This window comes from Mobula hypostoma, chromosome 13 (genome assembly GCF_963921235.1).
Source record: "Mobula hypostoma chromosome 13, sMobHyp1.1, whole genome shotgun sequence".
NCBI classification, from domain to species: Eukaryota; Metazoa; Chordata; class Chondrichthyes; order Myliobatiformes; family Myliobatidae; genus Mobula; species Mobula hypostoma.
The window spans coordinates 86,461,674-86,484,856 of NC_086109.1; the positions used below are offsets into that span (position 1 = coordinate 86,461,674).

General features: G+C 43.9%; 1 protein-coding gene across 6 annotated transcripts in view; it reads right to left on the reverse strand.

Annotated features, from left to right (window-relative positions):
- Positions 1-23,183, reverse strand: part of chd2 (chromodomain helicase DNA binding protein 2) — a 132,250-nt gene that overhangs the window by 54,442 nt on the left and 54,625 nt on the right. For 4 of the 6 annotated variants that reach the window (XM_063066115.1, XM_063066111.1, XM_063066112.1 and 1 more), the window contains 7 exons: positions 16,872-16,916; positions 14,227-14,408; positions 11,855-11,979; positions 7,690-7,906; positions 6,261-6,350; positions 2,980-3,170; positions 1,466-1,654 (listed from right to left, as the gene is read on the reverse strand). In XM_063066115.1, coding sequence (XP_062922185.1) covers positions 1,466-1,654; positions 2,980-3,170; positions 6,261-6,350; positions 7,690-7,906; positions 11,855-11,979; positions 14,227-14,408; positions 16,872-16,916 — 1,039 coding nt within the window. The remainder of the gene's footprint in view (positions 1-1,465; positions 1,655-2,979; positions 3,171-6,260; positions 6,351-7,689; positions 7,907-11,854; positions 11,980-14,226; positions 14,409-16,871; positions 16,917-23,183) is intronic. The other 2 variants (XM_063066114.1, XM_063066113.1) reach the window with 1 other exon arrangement.

The following is a 23,183-nucleotide window of genomic DNA, read 5'->3' on the forward strand; positions in this document are numbered from 1 at the left end:
GTACTGCTACCGCATAACAACAGATTTCCTGGCATATGCCGTGAAATATACAATGGTGATATTTAACTTCATTCTAATTTCTTTTAAACTCCTTCCCATAACCCTTAACTCCTTTACCAATCAAGACACCACCTAATCACAATGACCCAATACTTGGCCCCTACAGCCTTCTGTGGCAATGAATTCCACAGATTCAACACTCCTTGGCTATAGAAATTTCTCCTCACCTCAGCTTTAAAGGTTTATTTATTTTGAGACTGTTCCCTCAAATCCCAGACTCTTATACTGATGGAGGCACACACTTTAGTGAGGCCTTTCGGTGTTCAATAGTTTGCAGAGAGATCTCTCCCTGTTGTTAATGCTCAGACCAGAGGAATGTCCACTTGGGTGACAGACTGACTGCCGGGCCACCAGTATCTTAACAGAATTGCAGAAAGGTTACTGCACAGATAAAGGCCATTCAGCCCATCCATGGTATTCCCTCTTTAAGCAAGACTAAACCAACTAAACCGACAAGCCTAGTCTCTCAAATTTCAAAGTAAATTTTATCCAAGTACACTTATGTCACCATATACAACCCTGAGATTAATTTCCTTACATACGTACTTGATAAATCCACAGAATAATAACCATCGCCCATCTAGTCCATGTTGAAATCATTTAAACTGCCTACTCCCATTGACCTGCACCAGCACCATAGTCCTCCATACCCCTACCATCCATGTGTCTATCCAAACTTCTCTTAAACGTTGAAATTGAGCTCACATGCACCACTTGCACTGGCAGCTCATTCCACACTATCACAACCCTCTGAGTGAAGAAGTTCCCCTCATGTTCCCCTTAAACATCACCTTTCACCTTTAACCTATTAATCAAGAAACAATAATAATGGGAAAAAACAATAAATATTAACAACATGAGATGAAAAGTCCTTAAAAGTGAGCCAAACGAATCTTTTGTTTCAGAAATGCAATCCGAAAGTGCTGCAGACCCTCAGCAGGTCAGGCAGCATTTCTGGAGAAACAGTTGACTCTTCAAGCCCGACAAAGCGTCTCAGACACAAAGCGCTACTTGTTTTTCTTTCCACTGTTGCTGGCTGAGCTGCTGAGTGTTTCCAGCATTTTCTGATTCCTAGCATTTGTAGATTTTAAGATTTTCTTTCCTTTCAGGTACTCATTGAACCAGTTCCATTCCAGCAGTACATCCACTTGGCAGAAGCTTTTACACACGCTAATCTTTTTATCTCTCTCGGTGCTTTTGACAGCCGCCTAGTTTTTGACTCTTTTGTCAAAGGCAACACACACTGGACGGGCCAAAGAGCCTATTTCTATGCAATACAACTCTTGGTTTAATTCATTAAATGAGGCATAGGAGAAGAAACTGTTAAGATAATGCACAGAGCCTGTGCCCTCTTCAGCTGTCAAAGCTAGTCTAGACGACAAAATACAGCGGCTGAGGAACTTACTTATAATACTGCTTCTGTGAGGCTGACATCTCCACCCGGAGAATCTGCTCAACTTTGGCAGGCAGAGATTTCTCAACGTCCTTCTTCACTCTGCGTAACAGGAAGGGCTCTAGGACCCTGTGGAGGCTCTGGAAACCGTTCTCCCGCCCTTTGCCATGCTCTTCTTCAAAGTCTTCCCAAGAATCAAACCTGGAAGAACATATAACCAGATATCAGCCAAGTTCTTTGAACCTTGTCAACACATCGAGAACGAGAAGTGACTAACAGCACCTCCATTGGAGCAGCACTTAATGAATACCAAAATTAAGAAAACTTCTGGTTCTATTTATTTTTCCATGGAATGAGGGTTTTGCTCACTTTTTACTGACTGTCCTCAACTGCCTTTGAGGTAGTGGTGATGAGTTTCCCTCATGGACTACTACAGACCTCCTCTTGAAGTTATTTACCACAACAAAACTGAAGATAAAATTCAAGAACTTTAACACAGTGATGAGTCAGGAAAAATATATAGGAGCTCCCTAGATGCCCGGGATGATGGAAATCTATGTATAACCAAATTCTCCCATGTAATCTTTAAAGTACTTTTTAAGATAGTAATTGAACCATAGTGGATTGAATGCGACAAGAGCAAATGCCACTTTGATCGCACGGTGAATCGAATGGGTCTCCTATATGCAAAAGGCCCTTTTTTGCGCAGGCTTTCAAGTGTGCACGTTTTTCGTCTCGGCGGGCCTGGTTTGTCGCTCCTGCACTATAAGTAGTTCAGCTGTACTGTGGCTAACTTAACTGAGTAAATAGTTTAATCCTCCTACTCCGGTATCATTCTTGCTCCTCGCATACACAACAGTAATGATAATGTTTCAGGGATAACTGGAGACTGCACACATAGCTATTCATTTGATTATGGACATGGGTAGCATGAATTGGAAGGATAACAGCTACAGTATGTGGAGTGATAGATGTGGGAGGCCAGAGAAAAGGGATGTTTCTAACGGACAGAAACTAACTCACTGACGGTTCTCAGCCGAAGACTTTACAGAAAATGGGGACAGCCTGTCTTATTGGGTCAGGATAAAGGGGGACTTGGAAGAGAACCAACAGACACAGCACCCTTGTGCCTACTTTGTTAAAGATACACAAGTGCAGGAAGTGCCATGAAACAAATACATCAAGGAGGACACAACTCATTCCCATCCGCTGCTCAGTCTACAGCTCTGCTATACTTTCCATGGATACACAGAAGATTCTTTATTGTACATACACAGCCATTTAGGACAAAAGTCAAGAGTAGGTGGATAAGAGCTCCCACTCCTGACTGCTATCACTGGGACATATAGGGTCAGAACTGGGAAGCCAAATGCCCCTCATTAGGTAGCTAAAGGGGGCCACTTGAGCAAGAAGTCCCACAGTGGTTCTGAACCCCATCAGACTGATCAGGGAGTTGACAAAGCCCCTCCTTAACACCAAGCCACGCTCGATTGCTCACAAGGGAGCAAGACAGGGGAGGGGCCTACTTTTCCGGCATGATGAAGTGCAGCAGCGACCAGAGCTCCTTCAGCGAGTTCTGCAGTGGTGTCCCCGTTATCAGCAGCCGATGGTTGGAGCGGAAGTCAATCAGGGTCCGGTACAGGAGGGAGTCGTCGTTCTTCAGTCGATGAGCTTCATCAACTCCCAGGAAAGCCCAGTTTATATTGCCCAGAACAGTCTAACAGGGAAGAAAAGAGTATTAGTAATGATCACCGACAGACCTTTCAGCACAGTGACCTCCCCAAAGAATTCAAAGTCACCATGGGCTTCCTATCAGATTTCTATTTTACTTTCCTTATACAGAGATGAGGAGGCACTTCTTCAGTCAGAAGGTGGTAAATCGGGGAATTCACTGCTGTGGCAGCCAAGTCATTGGATATATTTACAGCTGAGGCTTGAATATAGGTTCTTGATTAGTAAAGGCGTCAGAGGTTATGGGGAGAAGGCAGAAGAATAGGATTGAAAGGGACAATAAATCAGCCCTGATGGAATGGTGGAGCAGACTCGCTGGGCTGATTGCCCAAATTCTGCTCCGATGTCTTATGGTCTTACACACTCAATGGCCACTTTATATGCACACTTGCTCATTGGTGCAAATATCTAATCAGTTGATCAAGTAGCAACAGCTCAATGCATAAAAGCATGCAGACATGGCTGAGAGGTTCAGTAGTTCAGACCAAACATCAGAATGTGATCTAAGTGACTTTGACTGTGAAATGATTGTTGGTTTCAGACAGGGTGCTTTGAGTATCTCAGAAGCAGCTGATCTGGGATTTTCACGCACAACAGTCTGCAGAGTTTATGGACAATGGTGCAAAAGACAAAAATAATCCAGTGAGTGTGTGGGTGAAAATGCCTTGTTAATGAGAGGAGGTCAGAGAAGAACGGCCAGACTGATTCAAGCTGACAGGAAGGTGACAGTAACTCAAATAACCACACGTTACAACAGTGGTGTGCAGAAGAGCATCCCTGAATGGACAACACTTCAAACCTTGAAGTGGATGGGCTACAGCAGCAAGAGACCAGGAACATACACTCAGTGGCCACTTTACTAAGTACAGGAGGTACCTGTAGTGGCCACTGAGTGTTTATTTTTATACTGCATTAGGGACAAACACTTCACACCCTTACACAAACCAGAACGGGCTGACTGCTGGTAATAAAACTGGCCACAGGTCTGCGAAGAGACACTCGCATTCCCAATACAGTGAAGGGCTGGCTCTGAGGAATGCTGCTACATCTGAAATGCTTGATGGGGTTACACAGTATCAAAAAGCAAAGGGAGTAGTTTACAGTTAACACACATAAAAATTGCTGGTGGAACGCAGCAGGCCAGGCAGCATCTATAAGAAGAGGTAGTCAACGTTTCGGGCCCAGACCCTTCGTCGTGTAGTTTACAGTTATCCTTATTACAACTGTGAACATATCCATGAAACAAAATGCTCTAAGCAGGTCAGGCCACATCTCCAGAGAGAGAAACAGTTCACATTTTAGATCTGGGACCAAGATCTGCTGAGTGTTCACTTTCATGTTGAACCTATTAGTTGCTCACCTTTTAGAAAAAAAAATCTGGATGTGTTATATTTGTATTGGAGTATTGTGGACAGTTTTGGTCATCTACCTACAGGGAAGATGTAAATAAGGTTGAAAAAGTGCAGAGAAAATTTACAAGGATGTTGCCGGGTCTGGAGGACCTGAGTTATAAGGAAAGATTAAACAGATTAGGACTTTATTGCTTGGAACGTAGAAGATTGAGAGGAGATTTGACAAGAGGTATATAAAATTATGAGGGGTACAGACAGGATTAATGCAAGCAGTCTTTTTCCACTAAGGCTGGGTGGGACAACAACCGGAGTTCACGGGTTAGGGGTGAAAGGCGAAAATTTTAAGGGGAACATAAGGGGAAAATTGTTCACTCAGAGGGTCGTGAGAGTGTAGAACCAGCTGCCAGAGCAAGTGGTGCATGCAAGCTTGATTTCAACATTTAAAGAAAAATTAGGATAGGTAAATGGATGGTAGGGGGTATGGACGACTGTGGTCAATAGTAGAAGACAGTTTAAATGGCTCAACACAGACTAGATGGGCTGAAGGGCTTGCTTGTGCCATACCTTTCTATGACTATCTGAATAACACAGACAATGTTTCTGGAATAGCTTCTTCCCGTTTGCTATCAAATTTCTGATCGGTCCATGAACTAATGGACACTATCTCATTATTCTGCTTTCGCACTGTTTGTTCATATTTTTGTAACTTCTAGTAATTTTTTTAAAACCTTAAAACAAATTTCGCAATCTGTCAGTGATAATAAACCTGATTCTGATTCACAAGTGGGCCCCTTCATACAAAATGTACACATGAACAGATGCCTAACTACCTCCACAGCACGAGAGAAAGGCAAAGATCAGAAAAAGTGATTGTTTCCCCCATGTATGTCCAATCACACTTCAACTTGTCCAAACATTGCCTTATATTCTGGACATTCCCAGCACTGAAATTAAATTCCAGTGGAAGAGTACACACCCCTAAGAAACTGGTGCAAAACACTTGCTCCCCTAGTGATCTGGCAGCTTTCCTACTGAGCCAGGGTAAGTGGGACCGATGGAAGTTTTCATGATATTGAAGAGAGTTAAGCATTTCTACTTGCGGGGAGCTGTGAATTAGGGAAGACAATATGGCCACGTCTTTAAGAAGTAAAGTTAGAAAATGTATGTCACAACGTGAAAATGGACCCTTTGGCCCATTGGGTCCATACTAGCCCATTTACACTAACCCCATTTTATTTTCCCCCTCAAACTCCCCCAGATTTTTACCACTCACTTACACATCAGGGGCAATTTGCAGATGGCCAATTAACTAACCCACCAACCCTCAACTTTGGTATGTGGGAGGAAACCAGATAATTACAGGGAGCACATGCAAGCTTCATGCAGACAGCGCCAGGGGTTAGGATTGAAGCTGGGTCACTGGATCTTGAGAAGCTGCTTCACTGTTCTGAAAATGCTGGGGCAACGACTAGCTTTTAAGTCTGAGACTGGGAGGTTCATGCTCACTGAAGTCTGAAGCAGATGTTAGTACATGGCGTCAGCTATTATCTCAGTGAACTGCCTGAGGAACTGGTAAGGTCCCTGTTGCAGTGTCCAGGTCAGGATGGCAGTGACCAAAGGCCAGGGTGGAAGGAATACTTCATGCATCCCCAGTGCCAGAGTGGCCATATCCCAGACCCAGCACTATTGTCTAAGTTATCAGTCAGAGCCTGAAGTTTTATTACCTTATCCTTCAGCAAGATCTCGTATGTTGTTATCAGAACATTAAACTTCAATCGTTTAGTCTGAGGGTGTATCCAATCATATTCTCGGATCTAAGGGACAGAAAGATTTAATTAGCTCTAAGCATGCCGTTAACGTAGAACAGAACAGCATAGTACATCCCCATTGGCCCATGACCTTTTAAGTTACTCCACAACGAATCAAACCCTCCCCTCCTACATAGTCCATAACCCTCCTTTTTTCTTTTATCTATGAGTCTATCAAGAGTCTCTTAAATGTCCCTGATTATCTGCCTCAACCCCCACCCCCAGCAATGCATTCCAGCCACTTACCACTGCCTGTGTAAAAAACTACCCCTGACATCTTCCCTAAACCTTTCTCCAGTCACCTCTGGTATTAGCACAGCATTAGATGCTTTGACAGTCACCCAGTGACTTATACTAACAACCTCACGGTTATGGTCTTTTGCAAGTGTGACCACCGACCGTGTTAGTAAGCACACAGAGCATACAATCTGCAGGCAAGGTGAGGATGGCTCAGACTGTGTTGCCACCCAGAGAGAGTGCAACTTCAGTCCCCTGCTCACTCAACTGATTAAGCGAGCAGGAAACTGAGCTATGGAAAACCTGGCTCAGGTCTGTTGCCTGATCCCTAGTGTTTTTGGTTGAAAACAATGCAGCGGGTCTCAAAGTGCGGGGACAGAAAGGCAAAACTGGCTTTCTCAGATGCTGACATTTTCAAATGTCAATTACTAACTCTCAATCTCTGAAGTAAACACACAAAATAAAACAGCCAACTCTCTGAGGAAGGAGTTGGATTGTTTTCCATCAGGGGGATCATAGGTACAACTGGGCACACGATGGAAGAAAATACCAACAATGAATGGACTTACTGAATGAAAGAAATATATTCAAAAGCTAATTGAACTGTGGAAAAAAACAGTGACTGTGGAGCTAAGCACCTAACACATTTTTTTGCACTAGTTTGAAAAATTAAAACTCTGAAGCATTTTTGAAGACGGCAAAATAGCGTTTCATCGGGGCATCTTTAAATAAAAACAACCTGGTTTAAAATATCACCTGGGTAGTATAGTGAAAGGGCACAGCCCATTATTACCAGGAACACATTAAGCCCCGTGAATCACAACCCAGCTTTAAACTACAGAAAAGTAACATTGGCAGGTACATTAATAATGTGGAGTCACACCTCAGTGGGCAAAGTCTACAAAAACAGCAGAGCGGAAGCTTTGCAAGTGACTGAGCCTGAGGATCTAAAGGTGAAGTACTAGTCACATTTCCATCCAGTACTGCCCAGGCATTATCCAGTTTATCAGATGCTGATTAACCTGCAGTGCATTTCCCGCAACTGATGTAATTTCAAACTCCGCGATCTTGGCCAAGTGTTTGCAAGCAAGGCGTCAGTCACACTGACCGTATTGCGACTCATGACATCGCCAATGTAGACAACCACATTCATGTTGGGCTCCCAGATTTCGAACTCTCTCTGCCAGGAAGTGAGGGTAGACAATGGGACAACCAGCAGGAAGGGGCCGTACAGCATGTGCTGGTTGAATAAGTTTGAGAGGAAGGAGATGGTCTGGATAGTTTTACCCAGACCCATTTCATCGGCCAGGATCACACTGTTGCCCCTGAGGGAATGGAGAAAGAAAAAAAAAGCTGTCAAAAAAAGACTTACTGACCAAAAGGAAGGTGTGATTGGAACTAAACATGCAACACCAACTTTGTCTGGATGCATAAAGGCTTGGTACGGCAACTGCTCTGCCCGTGACCGCAAAGAACTGCAGAGAGTTGTGGACACAGCTCAGCACGTCAGAGCAACCAGCCTCCCCTCTACGGACTCTGTCTGTACTTCTCGTAACGCAGCCAGCATAATTAAAGACCACACCCACCAAGAAGTTCTCTTCTCCCCTCTCCCACTGGGCAGAAGATACATAAGCCTGACAAGATATACCAACAGGCTCAAGGATAGTTTCTCTCCCACGGTTACCAGACTATTGAACTGTCCTCTTGTACAATATGATGGACTCTTCGGCCTCACAGTCTATCTCGTTATGATCTTACACTTTATCCTTTACCTGTACTGCACTTTTTTTGGTAACCTTTACACTTTATTCTGCATTGTCATTGTTTTACCTTATTCTCCCTCAATGCACTGTGTAGTGATTTGATCTGTAAAGCAGTATGCAAGACAAACCTTTTTTTTTCTGTATTTTGGTACTTGTGGTAATAGTAAACCATTACCAATATGAATTTTCCAGATCTAACCACAGACTGTTTTTAGTTATATTCTTTCATATTTAAGTTTTGAAGACTCAACAATTTGCAACCCAATTCCCTCCTCTATTTTACTTTGGCAGTGATTAATGAGGTCTGATCCTCTGTTCCTGCCCTCAACGGATGGAAAGGCTGGGAGTTTGCTAATGACATCACAGTTCATTAATATTTCCCTCAAGCTGTTGGGAACTGATAGGACAGGCATGGGCACTCAGTCACACCCCACTCACCCTGGCAAGCCTCGTGCCAAAAGGAAACATCAGGAATGGGATTCATGTGCAATTAAACCCATAAGGGACATATGGCCAGGCTGGAAACCATTCAGTACTTTGTGCCCGCTCTGACATTTAGGAAGTCTATGGCTGATCTATTAACAGTGCATTTTCCGGCATTAATCTCAAACCCATGAATCCTCTAATATTGCGAAGGTATTTGCTTTCAATATGTCCATCCACCAGGTCTCCAGTGCCCTCTTGGGTACAGAATTCCTCAGATTCATCACTCCTCCGGTGAAGTTTCAACTCATCTCTGTCCTGAATGATCAGCCCTTTATTAATACACTATTGGTTAAGACTCCACATGTCTACCCTGCCCAATTCCATGATAAATTTTGTACATTCTAAAGAGATCACCTACTATAAATCCAATCTCCTGAGAATTGCCCAATCCGATGAATCTCACCTCATGACAAACATGGATTGTCACTGCACTTCCCTCTTGCAAGTTGAAAGTAGCGTAGGTTTGCATGCAATATTCCAGGTCTAATCTCACCAAGGCCCCATATAATTCTACTGAAAGGTTTCTACTGTAGACTAACACCTCTTGCAAAGGGTACAGTGCACTTTTTAGTTATTTGATACACTTGAAGTACATTTTCCAATTCCACACCATTCTAATGTGCTATCGCTTACGTGAAGCTCTTGAAACAAACTGCAGAAGGTACTTGCATGATAGTGGACATATAACTTACTATTAGGATGATGGTGAATATTGGAGGCTCGGGTTGAGGTGTTTGATGTTGCGGTGTTCGCCGAGCTTGGCAATTAGCTTGCAGATGTTTCATCACCAGTCGAGGTGACATCCTCAATGCGCAGTTCTTGGTCGTTTCTCTCTAGGAGTGCTCGTGCTTATAAAGGCCCCCGTTCGCCTGCCTCAGTCCTGACTGGCTACCCCCTCAGCGGACCTTGGAATTCTATTGGCTTGTATTTCTTTGGCTCTTAGAGGTTTGTGGATGGCATCTATTTCAATATGTTTGTTTACAGAGTTTTCAGAAGAGAACCATGCTATATGAACGCGAGCATTCCCAGAGAGAAACACCAACAACTGCACACAGAGGATGTCATCTCGACTGGTCATGAAACATCTACAAGCTACTGCTAAGCTTGCGAACACCGCAACATCAAATAACTTACCATTACAAATGTATTCAAGAAAAAGTTTTTGAACCCTTTGTAATTACCTGCTTTTCTGCGTTACTCATAAAATGTGGTCTGATCTTCATCTAAGTTACATAATAGACAAACACAATCTGCCTAAGCTAATAACACACAAAAAAGTGTACTTTTCAAATCTTCATTGAACACATGGTTTAATCATTCACAGTCGAGGCTGGAAAAAGTATGTGAACCCTTGTATTTCATAACTGGTAGAACCTCCTTTAGTAGCAATAACCTTCACCGAATGTCTCCTGTAGCTGCTGATCAGACTTGCACAATGGCAAGAAAATTTAGACCATTCCTCCATACAATAACTGTTTCAGTCCATCCATATTTCTGGGATACCTTGCATGAACAGCCCTCTTCAGGTCATGCCACAGAATCTCAACTGGGTTAAGGTCTGGACTCTGACTTGACCATTCCAAAACACAAATTTCCATCTTTTTAAATCACTCTGTTGTTGATTTACTCTTATGTTTCAGATCATTGTCTTGTTGCATCATCCAACTTCTTTTAAGCTTCAGGTGACGGACTGCTACTCTGACATTCTCCTGTAAAATGCCGCGATACAATTTTGAATTAATTGCTCCCTCAATGATTGCCAGCTGTCCAGGCCCTGAGGCAGCAAAGCAGACCCAAACCGTGATGCTCCTTCCACCATGCTTCACAGTTCGGATGAGATTTTGGTGTTGGTGTGCAGTGCCCCTCTTCCTCCAAACATAGCAGTTCAACTTTTGTCTCATCTGTAAACAGAACATTGTCTTAGAAGCATTGAGGAACATCCAGGTGGTCTTTTGCAAACTTGTGAGGTGCAGTATTGTTTTTTTTTGGACAGCAGTAGTTTCCTCTGTGGTATCCTTCCATGAACAGCATTCTTGTTCAGCGTTATTCTTACAGCGGACATATCAGCAGAGACTTTAGCAAGTTCTAGAGATTTCTGCAGGTCTTTTGCTGTTACCCTTGGGTTCTTTTTCACCTCCTTCAGCATTGCATGTTGTGCTCTTGGTGTGATCTTTGCAGGACCCCCACTCCTTGGGAAAGTAGCAACAGTACTGAATTTCCTCCATTTGTAGACAATTTCTCTTATTGTGGACTGATGAACACTCAGGTCTTTAGAAATGCTTTTGTAGCCTTTTCCAGTTTTCATGCATCTTCTTCTTCCATGGTCTTCTGAAAGTTGTTTTGATCGAGGCATAGTGCCCATAAACAAATCTTTATTGAGAAGAGCAGGCTCTGTCAGTAACCTGACTTTGTGTGTCTTTTTTATAGGGCAGGGTATCTCTACAAACCACACTTCCAATCTCATCTCATTGACTGGGACAGCTGATTCCAAATAGCTTTAGTAGAAAGCATTACCCCAGAGGTTCACATACTTTTTTTGAATCTAGATTGTAATTGTTTAAATGTTGTACAAGAAGTAGTACAATTGTTTGTGTGTTGATAGTTTAGGCAGATTGTATTTATTATTATGACTTAAGATGAAAATCAGAGCACATTTTATGAGTAATTAATGCAGAAAATCAGGTAATTGTTCACAAACTTTTTCTTGCAACTGTACTAATGAACTGAACTACCCCGGCACAATAACATTATTGGGGCATACACCCGACAGCTGGATCCCTCTGGTTTGGGTTAGTATGACACCTGCTGCCTCCTACCTATACTGATCCAAATGTGACTTTCAATACAAGCAATGATGTTAACTAGTCAATCAATTATTGATGTTCACTGGACAATCAATTCAAAAGCAAGTAAGGATGCCCAATCAATGCTGGCCACAATTACAACACGCACGCCCTATGTATAAGAAAATTTCTTAAAAAAATTAAATTAATCACAACTCTTAGATTGCATCCAAATACATACTTGCACCAGGAGTGAATGAGCCAATTCAGACCCTCAAGTTGGTAATCCCTCAATTCCAAGCCCTCACTGCCGATATAGGTAGGCTGCTTCTTTATGGCAACAAATCTCGGCCTCTGCTTCAAGACCTGGAAAAGATGAATCGAGTATCTTTTATTTCTCTGACTGTGAATTAGCAAAGCCCCCTGTAAATAAGTGGTGGGGAAGAAAACTGACTGTTTGGAGAGTTAGTATAAGATTCAATGGGTCGAATGGCATTCTGTTTCCTTGGGACGATATACAAAACTATACTAGAGGCTCTACAGCAACCCAGGTTCAATTCTCGCCACTGTCTGTAAAGAGTTTGTACGTTCTCCTTGTGACCACATGGGTTTTCACCCACATCCAAAGACATACCGGTTGGTAGGTTAACTGATCATTGTCAATTGTCCAGTGATTAGGTTAGGGTTAAATCGAGGGTTTACTGGGCAGTGTGGCTTGAAGGGTGTGAAAGGCCTATTCCATGCTGAATCTCGTGGAGTACTTGTAAAGTACTAATGGTGCCAGTGATTCAGCCTGTATGACACTGTCCTATTATAGTCCACGACATACTACAGATCAGGGGTTCCCAATCCTTTTTATGCCATGGACCCAGACCATTAACAGGGTGGTCAGTTTGGGAATCTCTGCTACAGATTCATCTAAAGGGCCAACTGCTCCTCGTGTGTGTGTGCCATGCTTACCTTAATAGTCAAGGCATTAAGTTTGAGTCAGAAAGTTATGTTGCAACTTCATAAAACTCTGGTGAGGCCACATCTAGAGTGTTGGAATTCAATTCTGGTTGCCCCTTTATAGGAAGAATGTGGAGGCTTTGGAGAAGGTGTAGAAGAGGTTCACTGGGATGCTGCCTGGATTAGAGGGCATGTGCTATAAGGAGAGGTCAGTCAATCTTGGGTTATTTTCTCTTGAGTGACGGAGGCTTGGGTGGGGGGGAACAACTGTTAGAAGTTTATAAAGTTTAGAGAGGCACAGAAAGAGAAGACAGCTGGTATCCTTCATACAGGATCAATATCTCTAATACCAGAGAGCATGCATTTAAGGCATTTAAGGTTGGTTCACAGGAAATGTGCAGGGCAGGGTTTTTTTTTGACATAGACTAGTGGGAGCCTGAATATCACAGAGGCACTTAAGAAGCTCTTAGATAGCCACATGAGTGTGCAGGGACTGGAAGGATATGGGCATTGCGTAGATGTTTAATTAGGCATTTAAAGTTCAGCACAATATTGTGGGCCAGAGGACTTGTTCTTGTGCTGCCCTGTTCTAAAGTCGAGATGAACGGGGTCCTTCCAATGCACCTCTCACCAGTAAGCACTGTGTGCGTTGAGTACATCAAGGTGAGACTCTAGGGTTGGACAGCCAATGAAATCCGGTGTCTCAAGTACACCTATGCCACAGAGATATATATTCAACCATCAAATGCGTAACTCTATCCTTCTCAAGTCAGTGACCTCACAAAAAAGAGTGATGCTAACTTTTACAAGAATGGTTCGATCTGCTGGATATCACTTCATGCCTGCAGTGGAGAGGGAGCAGAGCCGTACTACAATGGATATGGGGTGGGGATCCCAGCTGCAGAATTGGAGAAGGAGATGGTGTGGAGGGCATACTTGATGGTGCTGTACAGGATACAACTTGTTACTCTCGAAGGCTAAATATCTGGCACACAATCCTTTTAAAAGGCCAACGCTGAATTCACTGATGAAGGGTCTCAGCCTGTAACGTCGACTATACTCTTTTCCATAGACGATGCCTGGCCTGCTGAGCTCCTCCAGCATTTCGTGTCGCTCGGATTTCCAGCATCTGCAGATTTTCTCTTGTTTGTGATTACATTAACGAAAACATCTGCTTCAGCATTCCTCAACAATAAGGAACCCAAGGAGCAACTTTCTCCACCCAAAGGGCGTTTAATGAGTATGTTTAATGAGCTGCCAGAGGAAGTGACTGAGGCAAGTGTTAACAACGAAAAGACACTAGGATGGGCATATGGTTAGGAAAGTTTTAGATCAGGATTCCCAACTTTTTTTATGCCATGGACTCCCACCATTAACCGAGGGGTCCATGGAATCCAGGTTGGGAGGCCTTGCTTTAGAGGGTTACCGACCAAACATGGGCGGGCAAATAGGACTAGTTTAGATGGGATTTTTGGTCACATGGATAAGAATTTTAGTCACATGGACCAACTGAACTGTAGGTTTCTATGCAGGTTTACTCTATGACTTTATAACTGTGTATTTTTACAACTTTGGCCATAATCCCAACAATTTTTGAGCGTTTTGAGGGGAAGATAACAAGATTATACTGAACATAAACATGGTACCTTCACAAATGACAATCACCTTGCAGTCTTTGGAAGGAATCGTTTTGGAATTGTGGCGGTTATTGAAGGCATCAATGCACGCCTGGAACTTTCTGGAAATCAGTGCGCCATCCTCCCAGCTGCAGTCCACATACGGCAGACCCATCCACTTGCAGAGATAGTCGGGCTGGCCAGAGGACGAGGTTTTGTGGCTGGAATGTGCTACAGTGCAAGAGGCAGGTAAGAGTCAGAGACCACACACGAACAACGAGTATTACTTGCCCATTCTCTGCTTGCAGACATCACTCACAAAGCTGCTAGTTATTTCAATTCCCTGACCACCTCAGCTGCAAGTGGTGAGTTCAACCCGGAACCACATACTGGCTAGCACTGAAGGAAGCAAAAGCAGTAACTGATTAAAGAATAGCTAAGCTCCAGGTATACGTAAAACTGTAACTTTGAATTCCATCACAGAGTTACGCAGGGCAGCGTAACAGTGTAACGCTTCCCTGTGCCAGCAATCAGGGTTCAATTCCTGCCACTGTCTGCAAGGAGCTTGTAAGTTCTCCCTGTGACCATGTGGGATTCCTCCGGATGCTCCGGTTTCTACCTACATTCCAAAGATGTACAGGTTAGTAGGTTAATTGGTCGTATGAGTGTAACTGAGCATTGGCCCGAAAGACTCCGTCACTGCGCTGTTTCTCTGAATGGAACACCACCCAGAAAGTTTGTTCTAATTTTAAAACCGTCTAGATAAATACCCTGACCTGAGGGTCACACATTAATTTTAACAACTATTTCCTCTAATTTTACAACGTAAGTAATGTGAGCGACCTTATTACAGCTCGGGGCGGGGCATTCTGGAGTTCAGAGTTCAGAGTTCAATTGTGGTGCTGTCTGTCAGGAGGCTGTGCATTCTCCCCATGAACATGTGAGTTTCCTCCGGGTGCTCCGGTTTCCTCACAAAGTCCAAAGTCATACCGGTTAGTAAGTCAATCGGTCACTGTAAATTGGCCCATGATGAGTCAGGCAGCACAGTTCATCGGGCCAGAAGGGCCTGTTCCGTACTGTAAAATAAAAACTGAAATAAATAAAATGAAAGCTAACCTTCTGAAAGGTGCAACAGGATTTAGAGTCAGGTGATCTCCATCATCTGTGAAAACCTGGAGCCTAACTATTCATAAATAAAGGACTGCGCTTATTTGCTTCAATGCGTTGAGGCTGTGACCTTGGCTGGACGTGGGCCAAGACTGGGAAAAGGTGGAGTGGGCTCATGCATCAGTGAACTTACCTGGAGAGTCAGGGGTTCCACTGATAAATATCGTACTGCTTCCTGCAGCTGGTTTGTGTGTTGGGTTCAAAGGGAAACAACCTCAACTCACTCTCGAGCTCCTGATCCATATGCAGAGTCTGACCAACAATGGAGCGAATTGTGTCGGAGTAAATCCTCCAGTGCTCTCTAAGTGTCAGTGCTTTGCTGGAGGAGAGAAAGAAGGTCTGAAGGCCACGACTGCACCTCAAGGTGCGGCACAATAGCGCAGTGGTTAGGACGAGGCTTTACAGTACCAGTGACCTGGGTTCAATTCCCGCCACTGCCTGTAAGGAGTCTGTATGCTTTCCCCATGACAGCGTAGGTTTCCTCTAGGTGCCCCAGTTTCCTCCCATAGTCTAAAGACGTAATGGTTGGTAGGTTGACTGGTCACTATAAACTGTCCCATGATTAGGCTAGGAATAAATCAGGGGATTGCTGGGTGACGTGACTCGAAGGGCCGATTCCTCACTGCATGTCAATAATTAAATAAATAAAGATGGACACAGAGCTGCCTGCATTTAAGAGCACCCCAAGCTCCCTCCGGTCTGATAGCAGCCCATGAATGAGTGAACAGACTTCAACAGAAATAAACCCCAAGGTAGTACCCAACTTCAACCACTCCTCAAAATAAAAAAGTAAAATTAATTAATTACTAAATACAGAAATGCCATCGAGGACCTGAGGTGAGAAGTACAAATGTATTGGACGGGAAGTATGTTAAATAAGGGAGAAAAGGACTGGCCTTGCTTCTATGTTGTAATTTTTGATCTCTGAAGCTGTTTAATAACATGATTTCCTCAGTACAAATTTGAGCCACAGGGAAGTGGAAAAGTTTCCATTCTGTGAATGATCACAGAAGAACAGGGTGACACGGTTACTGCAATGCTCGAACAGCGGCAGCTGTTAGACTGGGGTACAATTCCTGCTGCTGTCTACAAGGAGTTTGTACATTCTCCCCGTAAGGCGTGAATCTCCGATTTCCTTCCACATTCCAAAGACGTACAGTTAGGGCACGGTATGTTGGCACGTGGGCATGCTATCTTGGCACACAAAGTGTGGCGACATTCGCGGGCTGGCCAGCACAATCCTCATTGATTTTATTTGACGCAAACAACACATTTCACTGTACCTTTCAATGTATACGTGACAAACAAAGCTCATCTTTATAATTTTCTGAGAATCCCTAAGGCTGCTGCTGATCTGTGAAACACACCGCTTCTAAACTACACTATACAGGTAACAATAGCCTTTATCAATATAAAAATGAGAACTAAGATTATGTTTGCATTCGATAACCAAGACAAGATTAGTGAACAAAATGGTACTGAAGAGAAGGAGAAACTGCCTTGAGATTACACTTTAAGAATACTTACATGGGAAGTCAGAGTGAGTGGACGATGATTTACTAGTCTTCATAGCTGAGAAGAAAGATAATTTCACTTGGAATCTGTTTGCACAGCATACTCAAAGATTCACTCAGTCGACACAAACTGATTCAGAAAAATTCCAGGGACTTGTTATGTCACTGATGAGTTCAATTTCTTACAGAACTATTTTTTATAGAATTAATGTGGCAGAATTAAACATACAATTCTCTGGTACTTCTACACACAATCTTTTGCTTTATTGATGCTTATCTGGTGCAGGGTGAAGACAACATGGGAACTCAACTTGTGTGAACTGATCAGAAAGGGAAGGTCTAAATCACAGATTCCCAAACTTTTTTAAATGTCATTAAGCAAAGGGCCCGTGGACCGCAGGTTGGGAACCCTTGGTCTAAATAAACAAGCAGTTCTATTCCTCTGTGAGACTGAACCCAGGAAGCCAGTAGGGCATCAGCATTCCTAGTAAGAGCTGGCTGCCTTAGCTCGCTGTAGTTTTATATCTAAAAGACTGATTTCTAATACAGAACAAACTTCTGAAAACTCACCCTGAACTCTAGCATTAACTCTCAACAAGGAAAGAAGACAACTTGCATTTAGGCCGTTCAATTCACAAGTCTTTTCTGGTCACCTGAAGGATTTTCACATTTCAAAATACCTCAATGGATTCAATGCAGGAAACACAGGTGGCCAAATTTGGCACAATAAGCTTCCATAAACAATGTGATAATCAAACTATCTGCTGATGGTAATGTTGGGTAAGAAACAATCTTGTTCAGTCCGCAAGAGTAACTCTGAGCCAGGACCAACAGGCTCCGGGACAGTTTCTTCCACCAGGCCATCAGACTGATGAGCTCACACTGATTTGAGTGTACTCTATATTACATTGACTTTTCTAATTATTATAAATTACTATGATTGCACATGGCACATTTAAATGGAGACGTAACATGAAGATTTTGGGATGTAAGAAATAAAGTCAATTCAATTCAGTAATTCAATTGTCTGTCACATGAATTCTCTGCCAAGCTTCCACTCAAGACCTTAATCCTCCTGCAATGATCCAACACCACCCAACGTAAGCTTAAAGCACAGCTCCTCATCTTCTCTGGGAGTTTCCTGAACTCTTAGGGCTTAATATTGACCTTAAGGTAACTGCTTCATGATTTTTGCCCCATTCTCTCCACAGATGTGGCTGCAGCTCATGTCTTTTCTGACTCTAGCTACCATTTCTCCAGTGGCCAACGGATTAATCGTGCAACCCTTCTGCCACCGTGTAGGGTTCTACACTAAACTATGAGCTATACTGCAATGGCTAAGCAAGGGGAGTATCAGTATCACTTCGTCTTGTTAACTTTGCAACCAATAAAAGCCAACCACAGCAAAGCCATGGGGAAATCAGGAGTTTCCTGCTCACATGCCATCCTGATTCAGGCTCACACTCTCGAACGCTGCATCAAAATCCTGAGAATCCCCCCACGCAACCCCAATGATGCAACAACGCTGTCATTTACACAAGAGATTCTGCAGATGCCGGAAATCCTGAGCAACACATGCAACATGCTGGAGGAACTCAGCAAGTCGGTCAGCATCTACGGAGGGGAATAAGCAGTCCCTGTTTTCAGGCTGAGATCCTTCATCAGGTTAACACAGCATTTCGTGTATATTACCAGTTATGTATTGTTCCCTTGACAACTTTAGCCTGTACCCTATTACAGCGATTCACTCCACTTCCCCTGCTCCGCATGCTTGCTTGGATTTTCTTTCACTTCTCCATTTCTGAACTAGTGTTTGTGACCTTAATATTGACCTTGTTTTTCTCTCTGTAGTTGCTGCCTGGCCCCCTGAGTGTCTCCAACATTTTGTTTCTGGTTTTGAATTTCCAGTATGTTTTGCAATAGAATCCTGGAGCATCTGTTCGGCTACAATACTTACACTGTGTTTTCATAAGCCTTGCTGCTACCTAGAGGGGTTCCTCTTACTAAGAGTCACTTGTCATTACCTGTCAGAGTCACCTTATGTACATACAATTAGTCTATGTATATAAGCTATATATATGGGTGGCTGGATGGAGATCTATCAACAGGTGTTATGGTGCTCCGACCCTCCCCTAGCCTGCAAGGTCACCCTTGGACAAGATGTGGCACCTGCTTTGCGCCCCTACCCCCTCAATCAGTGTCACATGAAGCCATGGGAGCAGTTAGTGGATAGTTATATGAGCAGCTGGTGCATATCACAAATCCTGGTTATGTGACCACTGACGCCGTCCACACAGGGAATCTCTGAAGAGTATGGATAATGGCTGAGGTCACCTGTCTTGTAAAGACACGGCCCAGAAGGCGGCAATGGCGCAAACCACTTCTTAAGAGAAAATTGCCAAGAACAATCCTAGTCATGGAAAGTTCATGATCACCCACCTCATACGACATGGCACATAACAAACGAATGATATAAGCTAATATTATGTACAGTCGGCCCTCCGTATCCGCGGATTCAACCAACTGCGGATCGGGATCGAAAAAAAAAACGGAAGTTCTCTCTCCAGCACTCGTTGTTGGAGCATTGTTCGCCTCGCGTCTTGTTCGGTCGCTACTTTGTGTTGTGTGCACCCTTTGTTTCTGTGAAAAAATGGCTCCTAAAAGGCAATTAAGTGGTCAAAGCAATTCCTCAAAGGCTAAGGAAAAAAGGAATACGTCGTATCCGGAGCTTCTCCGGTTAGCGGGTGGTTTCCCTCCACGTCTCTCTGACGTAGTGGGGAACCGCGTACGAGGCAAGTTACAGCAGTGGTTTGCCATTGCCTTCTGCCGGGTGAGTTTCCAAAGAGATCACTCAGCACATAACCCAGAACAGATGGAAAGTGTGCAGGGGAGCCGGCTGGATTCGAACTCGGGACCTTTCGTCCTGAAGTCCGACGCTGATGCCACTACGCCACCAGCCGGAGGAGCGTGAAGTACTGTAATCTAGAGATGATTAAAAGTATTTCTCGTTGTTTAAGCATTGTTCGCCTCGTTCATTTGCTACTTGTGTTGTGAACAAGAGGAAGGAGTTTAAGGCTAGTAAGGGATGGCTGGCTAGCTATGTAAAGCGCTACAGCCTCAATAACTTAAAGATCACGGGAGAACCAGCATTGGTGATTGCCGAGGCAGCATCAGCGTTCCCAGAAGAGCTACGGTGGTTGTGTCTGTACTGAACATGAACAGACTCTTTTTCCTTGTCATTATTCTTTAAACAATACAGTATAACAACTATTTACATTGTATTAGGTATTATAAGTAATGTAGAGGTGATTTAAAGTATACCGGAGGATGTGCGTAGGTTATATGCAAATACTATGCCGTTTTATATACGGGACTTGAGCATCTGTGAAAGTTGGTATCCGCGAGGGGTCCTGGAACCAAACCCCCGCGGATACAGACGGCCGACTGTATATACAGCCACACTCATTTTCTTGTACTTTGTGTTTTATAGGATTGTCTTCATATTTATTGGGTTATTCAGTGGATTTTTATTTTTTTTTAATTGTGTTCTTTATGCTTAGTGGCTTTTTTATGCAGCATTGGTTCCGGAGTAACGATCATTTTGATCTCCTTTACACTCGTGTACTGAAGAATGTCAATAAACCATTTTGAATCTTGAATCTTAAATGCTGGAGTGCTTCCCTGGGATTTGTTCTCAGTCTTCGCCAGATGGTCAGGTGGGGCAGGAAGAGGTTGGCCAGCTAGCACAGATTTGGAAAAGCATGGTTTGGCATGGATTAGGTGGCAAAAGAAAACTGGGCAACAGATGTTGTTTGCATCAGGGTGGTTTGGCAGTGGAGCTATGGACCGATCTCATGGGGGAAAGGAGAGAGAGGAGAAATGAACAGCACACACACAAGGCTGGAGGAACTTAGCAAGTCAGACAGCATCTTTAGAGGGGGATAAAACCGGATGACATGAACACGGGTTTCTCCAACACCTGGTAATCTCTCCAGCCCCCTCCCCCTTCTCTCAATGCCCTTTCTGGTAATATTTTTATCCCTTCTCTTCTCTTCACCCGTCCATCATCAACCTTTGCTTCCCCTCCTTCTTCCATGGTCCACTGACCTCTCCTATCAGATTCCTTTTTCTTTATCTCTTCCACCTATCACCTCCCAGCTTCTTACTTCATAGCCCCTCTCCCCACCTTCCCACATCCCCCTTCGCATGGTATCACCTATCAGCTGCTAGTTTGTACTTCTTCCCCTCCCATCTTTATTCCGGCTTCTGCCCTGTTCCTTTCCAGTCCTGACGAAGGTCTCAGCCTGAAATATCGATTGTTTCATCCACCCTCCATAAAAGCTACCTGACTTGCTGAGTTCCTCCAGCAGTGTGTGTGTGTGTGTGTTGCTCAATATTTCCAGTGTCTGCAAAATCTCTTGGTTAGAAAAAAATGAACCATTACTAAGAGGTGGACCAATCTCAAGAGGAAAATAACAAGGATTCCTCCAAGTTTGCATTCCCACACTCTTATGTGCCACCAGCTCTGCAGAATCAAAAAATTCTTGCGCCTATTTGAAGTATGGTTTTGGTTAACAATCAGGTTTCATCAGAAATGGCAACTTTGCTCCTTGGAGAAACCTAGCAGAGAGATAGAGTCTTAGTTGAATTTTGTTTATTCGTTCACATGGGACACCTGCCTCTTCAGTTACAGAGAATTAAGAGTCTCTAACACCAAGACACAAGAGATTCTGCTGATGCTAAAATCTTGAGCAACACACACAAAACGCTGGAGAAACTCAGCAGGTCAGGCAGCATCTATGGGGGGGGAATAAACAGTCGATGTTCTGCGCCAAGAGTTGTAGTGTCAGGGGCCGGCTGGTGGCGCAATGACATCAGCGCCGGACTCTGGAACAGAGGTTCCTGGGTTCAAACCCAGTTGGAGCCGCTCCCGAGTACGCTTTCCATCCGTGCCGGGTTGAGTGTCGAGATCGCAACTCGACCTCGTAAAATAAAAAAGGGAAAAATACTGTCAAATGTCTGTGTGAGGAGTGGCGTGTCACACAGTCTCTCTGTTGCTCCGTGCCTTGTAAAGGCATGAAAAAGACACTGTCCCGCCAATATCGCACACGCACGCCAAAAAAATAAGGCATATCTACAAGAATAAACCATACAATGCTTTTAAAAACAAGAGTTTAGAGTCAGACCTGCTGAGTTTCTCCAGCATTTTGTCTGCATTGTCCACAACATCAATCAATCTCGAGTTATACACCGGCTTGCAGTCACACAGCTACCTCAGTGGGATTATACTCTGCACTAGCTGCATGCTGAAGGCACGTGGGATGCCACTGCTTGGGTGCCTTACTCCCTCAGGTACACCGTCCCTCAGCATCCCTCATGTGCAAGCTTCAAGAGTAATATCAGGAGACATGTCACACAAAAGAATGCTGGCGGAACTCAACAGTTCAGGCCGTATCTATGGAGGGGAGTAAACAATCAACGTTTTGGGAGGAGACCCTTCATCAGAACTGGAAGCCAAAATAAGGTGGTGGGGTGGAAGGGAAGGGTATAAGCTGGAAGGTGTGTCCCTCTGGATGTCCAGCATCTGCAGAATCCCTTCTGTTTATAGCATCAGTAGACTATTTCCTTATATGGGTATCACCAGAAAGATGGTGACCCACTTGGATGCAGCGGCCTCTCCAGGTCCGACCACAGATGATTTTATCTTTCTTACAATCACAAGAGAATGCTGGACATTAAGAACTGCAGATCTATCCCTTCACTGAGTTGCTCGTTGGTAGAAGAGCTGGACTTGGTGCGGACTGTGTCGCTGCCTGCTACAGTAAGGTGCTGGGAGTCAGTCCACGAAGGCGGTGTGCAGACTAACAGCCAGTGATTGCCTTGGACATTTTTCTCCGGACACTGGCAATGTGAAATACTGCAAGTCTGATTCACCAGTTTATTAGCGCGACTGATAGTGGGGGCAGCTACGTGGCCTCAGCTGTGGCGAGGGCTAGGCCTCATGTTGCAGGCTTGCTTGATGCAGCAGTCGTAGGAGGCGACCTAGTGTGACACCCATGCTGGTTTAGGGGCTGCCCCCTCCTGTGCTACCCTCCAGTGTTTGCTCTGTGGAAGACAAGCTACATTGTGTGCATGCATACACTCGCCCGCGGACCGCTTGTTCTTGCCAATAAAAGCCATGCACCATCAATTTACAGGACATGTCACTCAGGGACTTGGGCTAAATATATATATTTGTTTTTGTGTGATAGTATGTTTACTGCTATCTTATAAATGCTCTGTGTGCCTTGTGCTATATATGAATACTAGACTGTGTTTTGCTCCT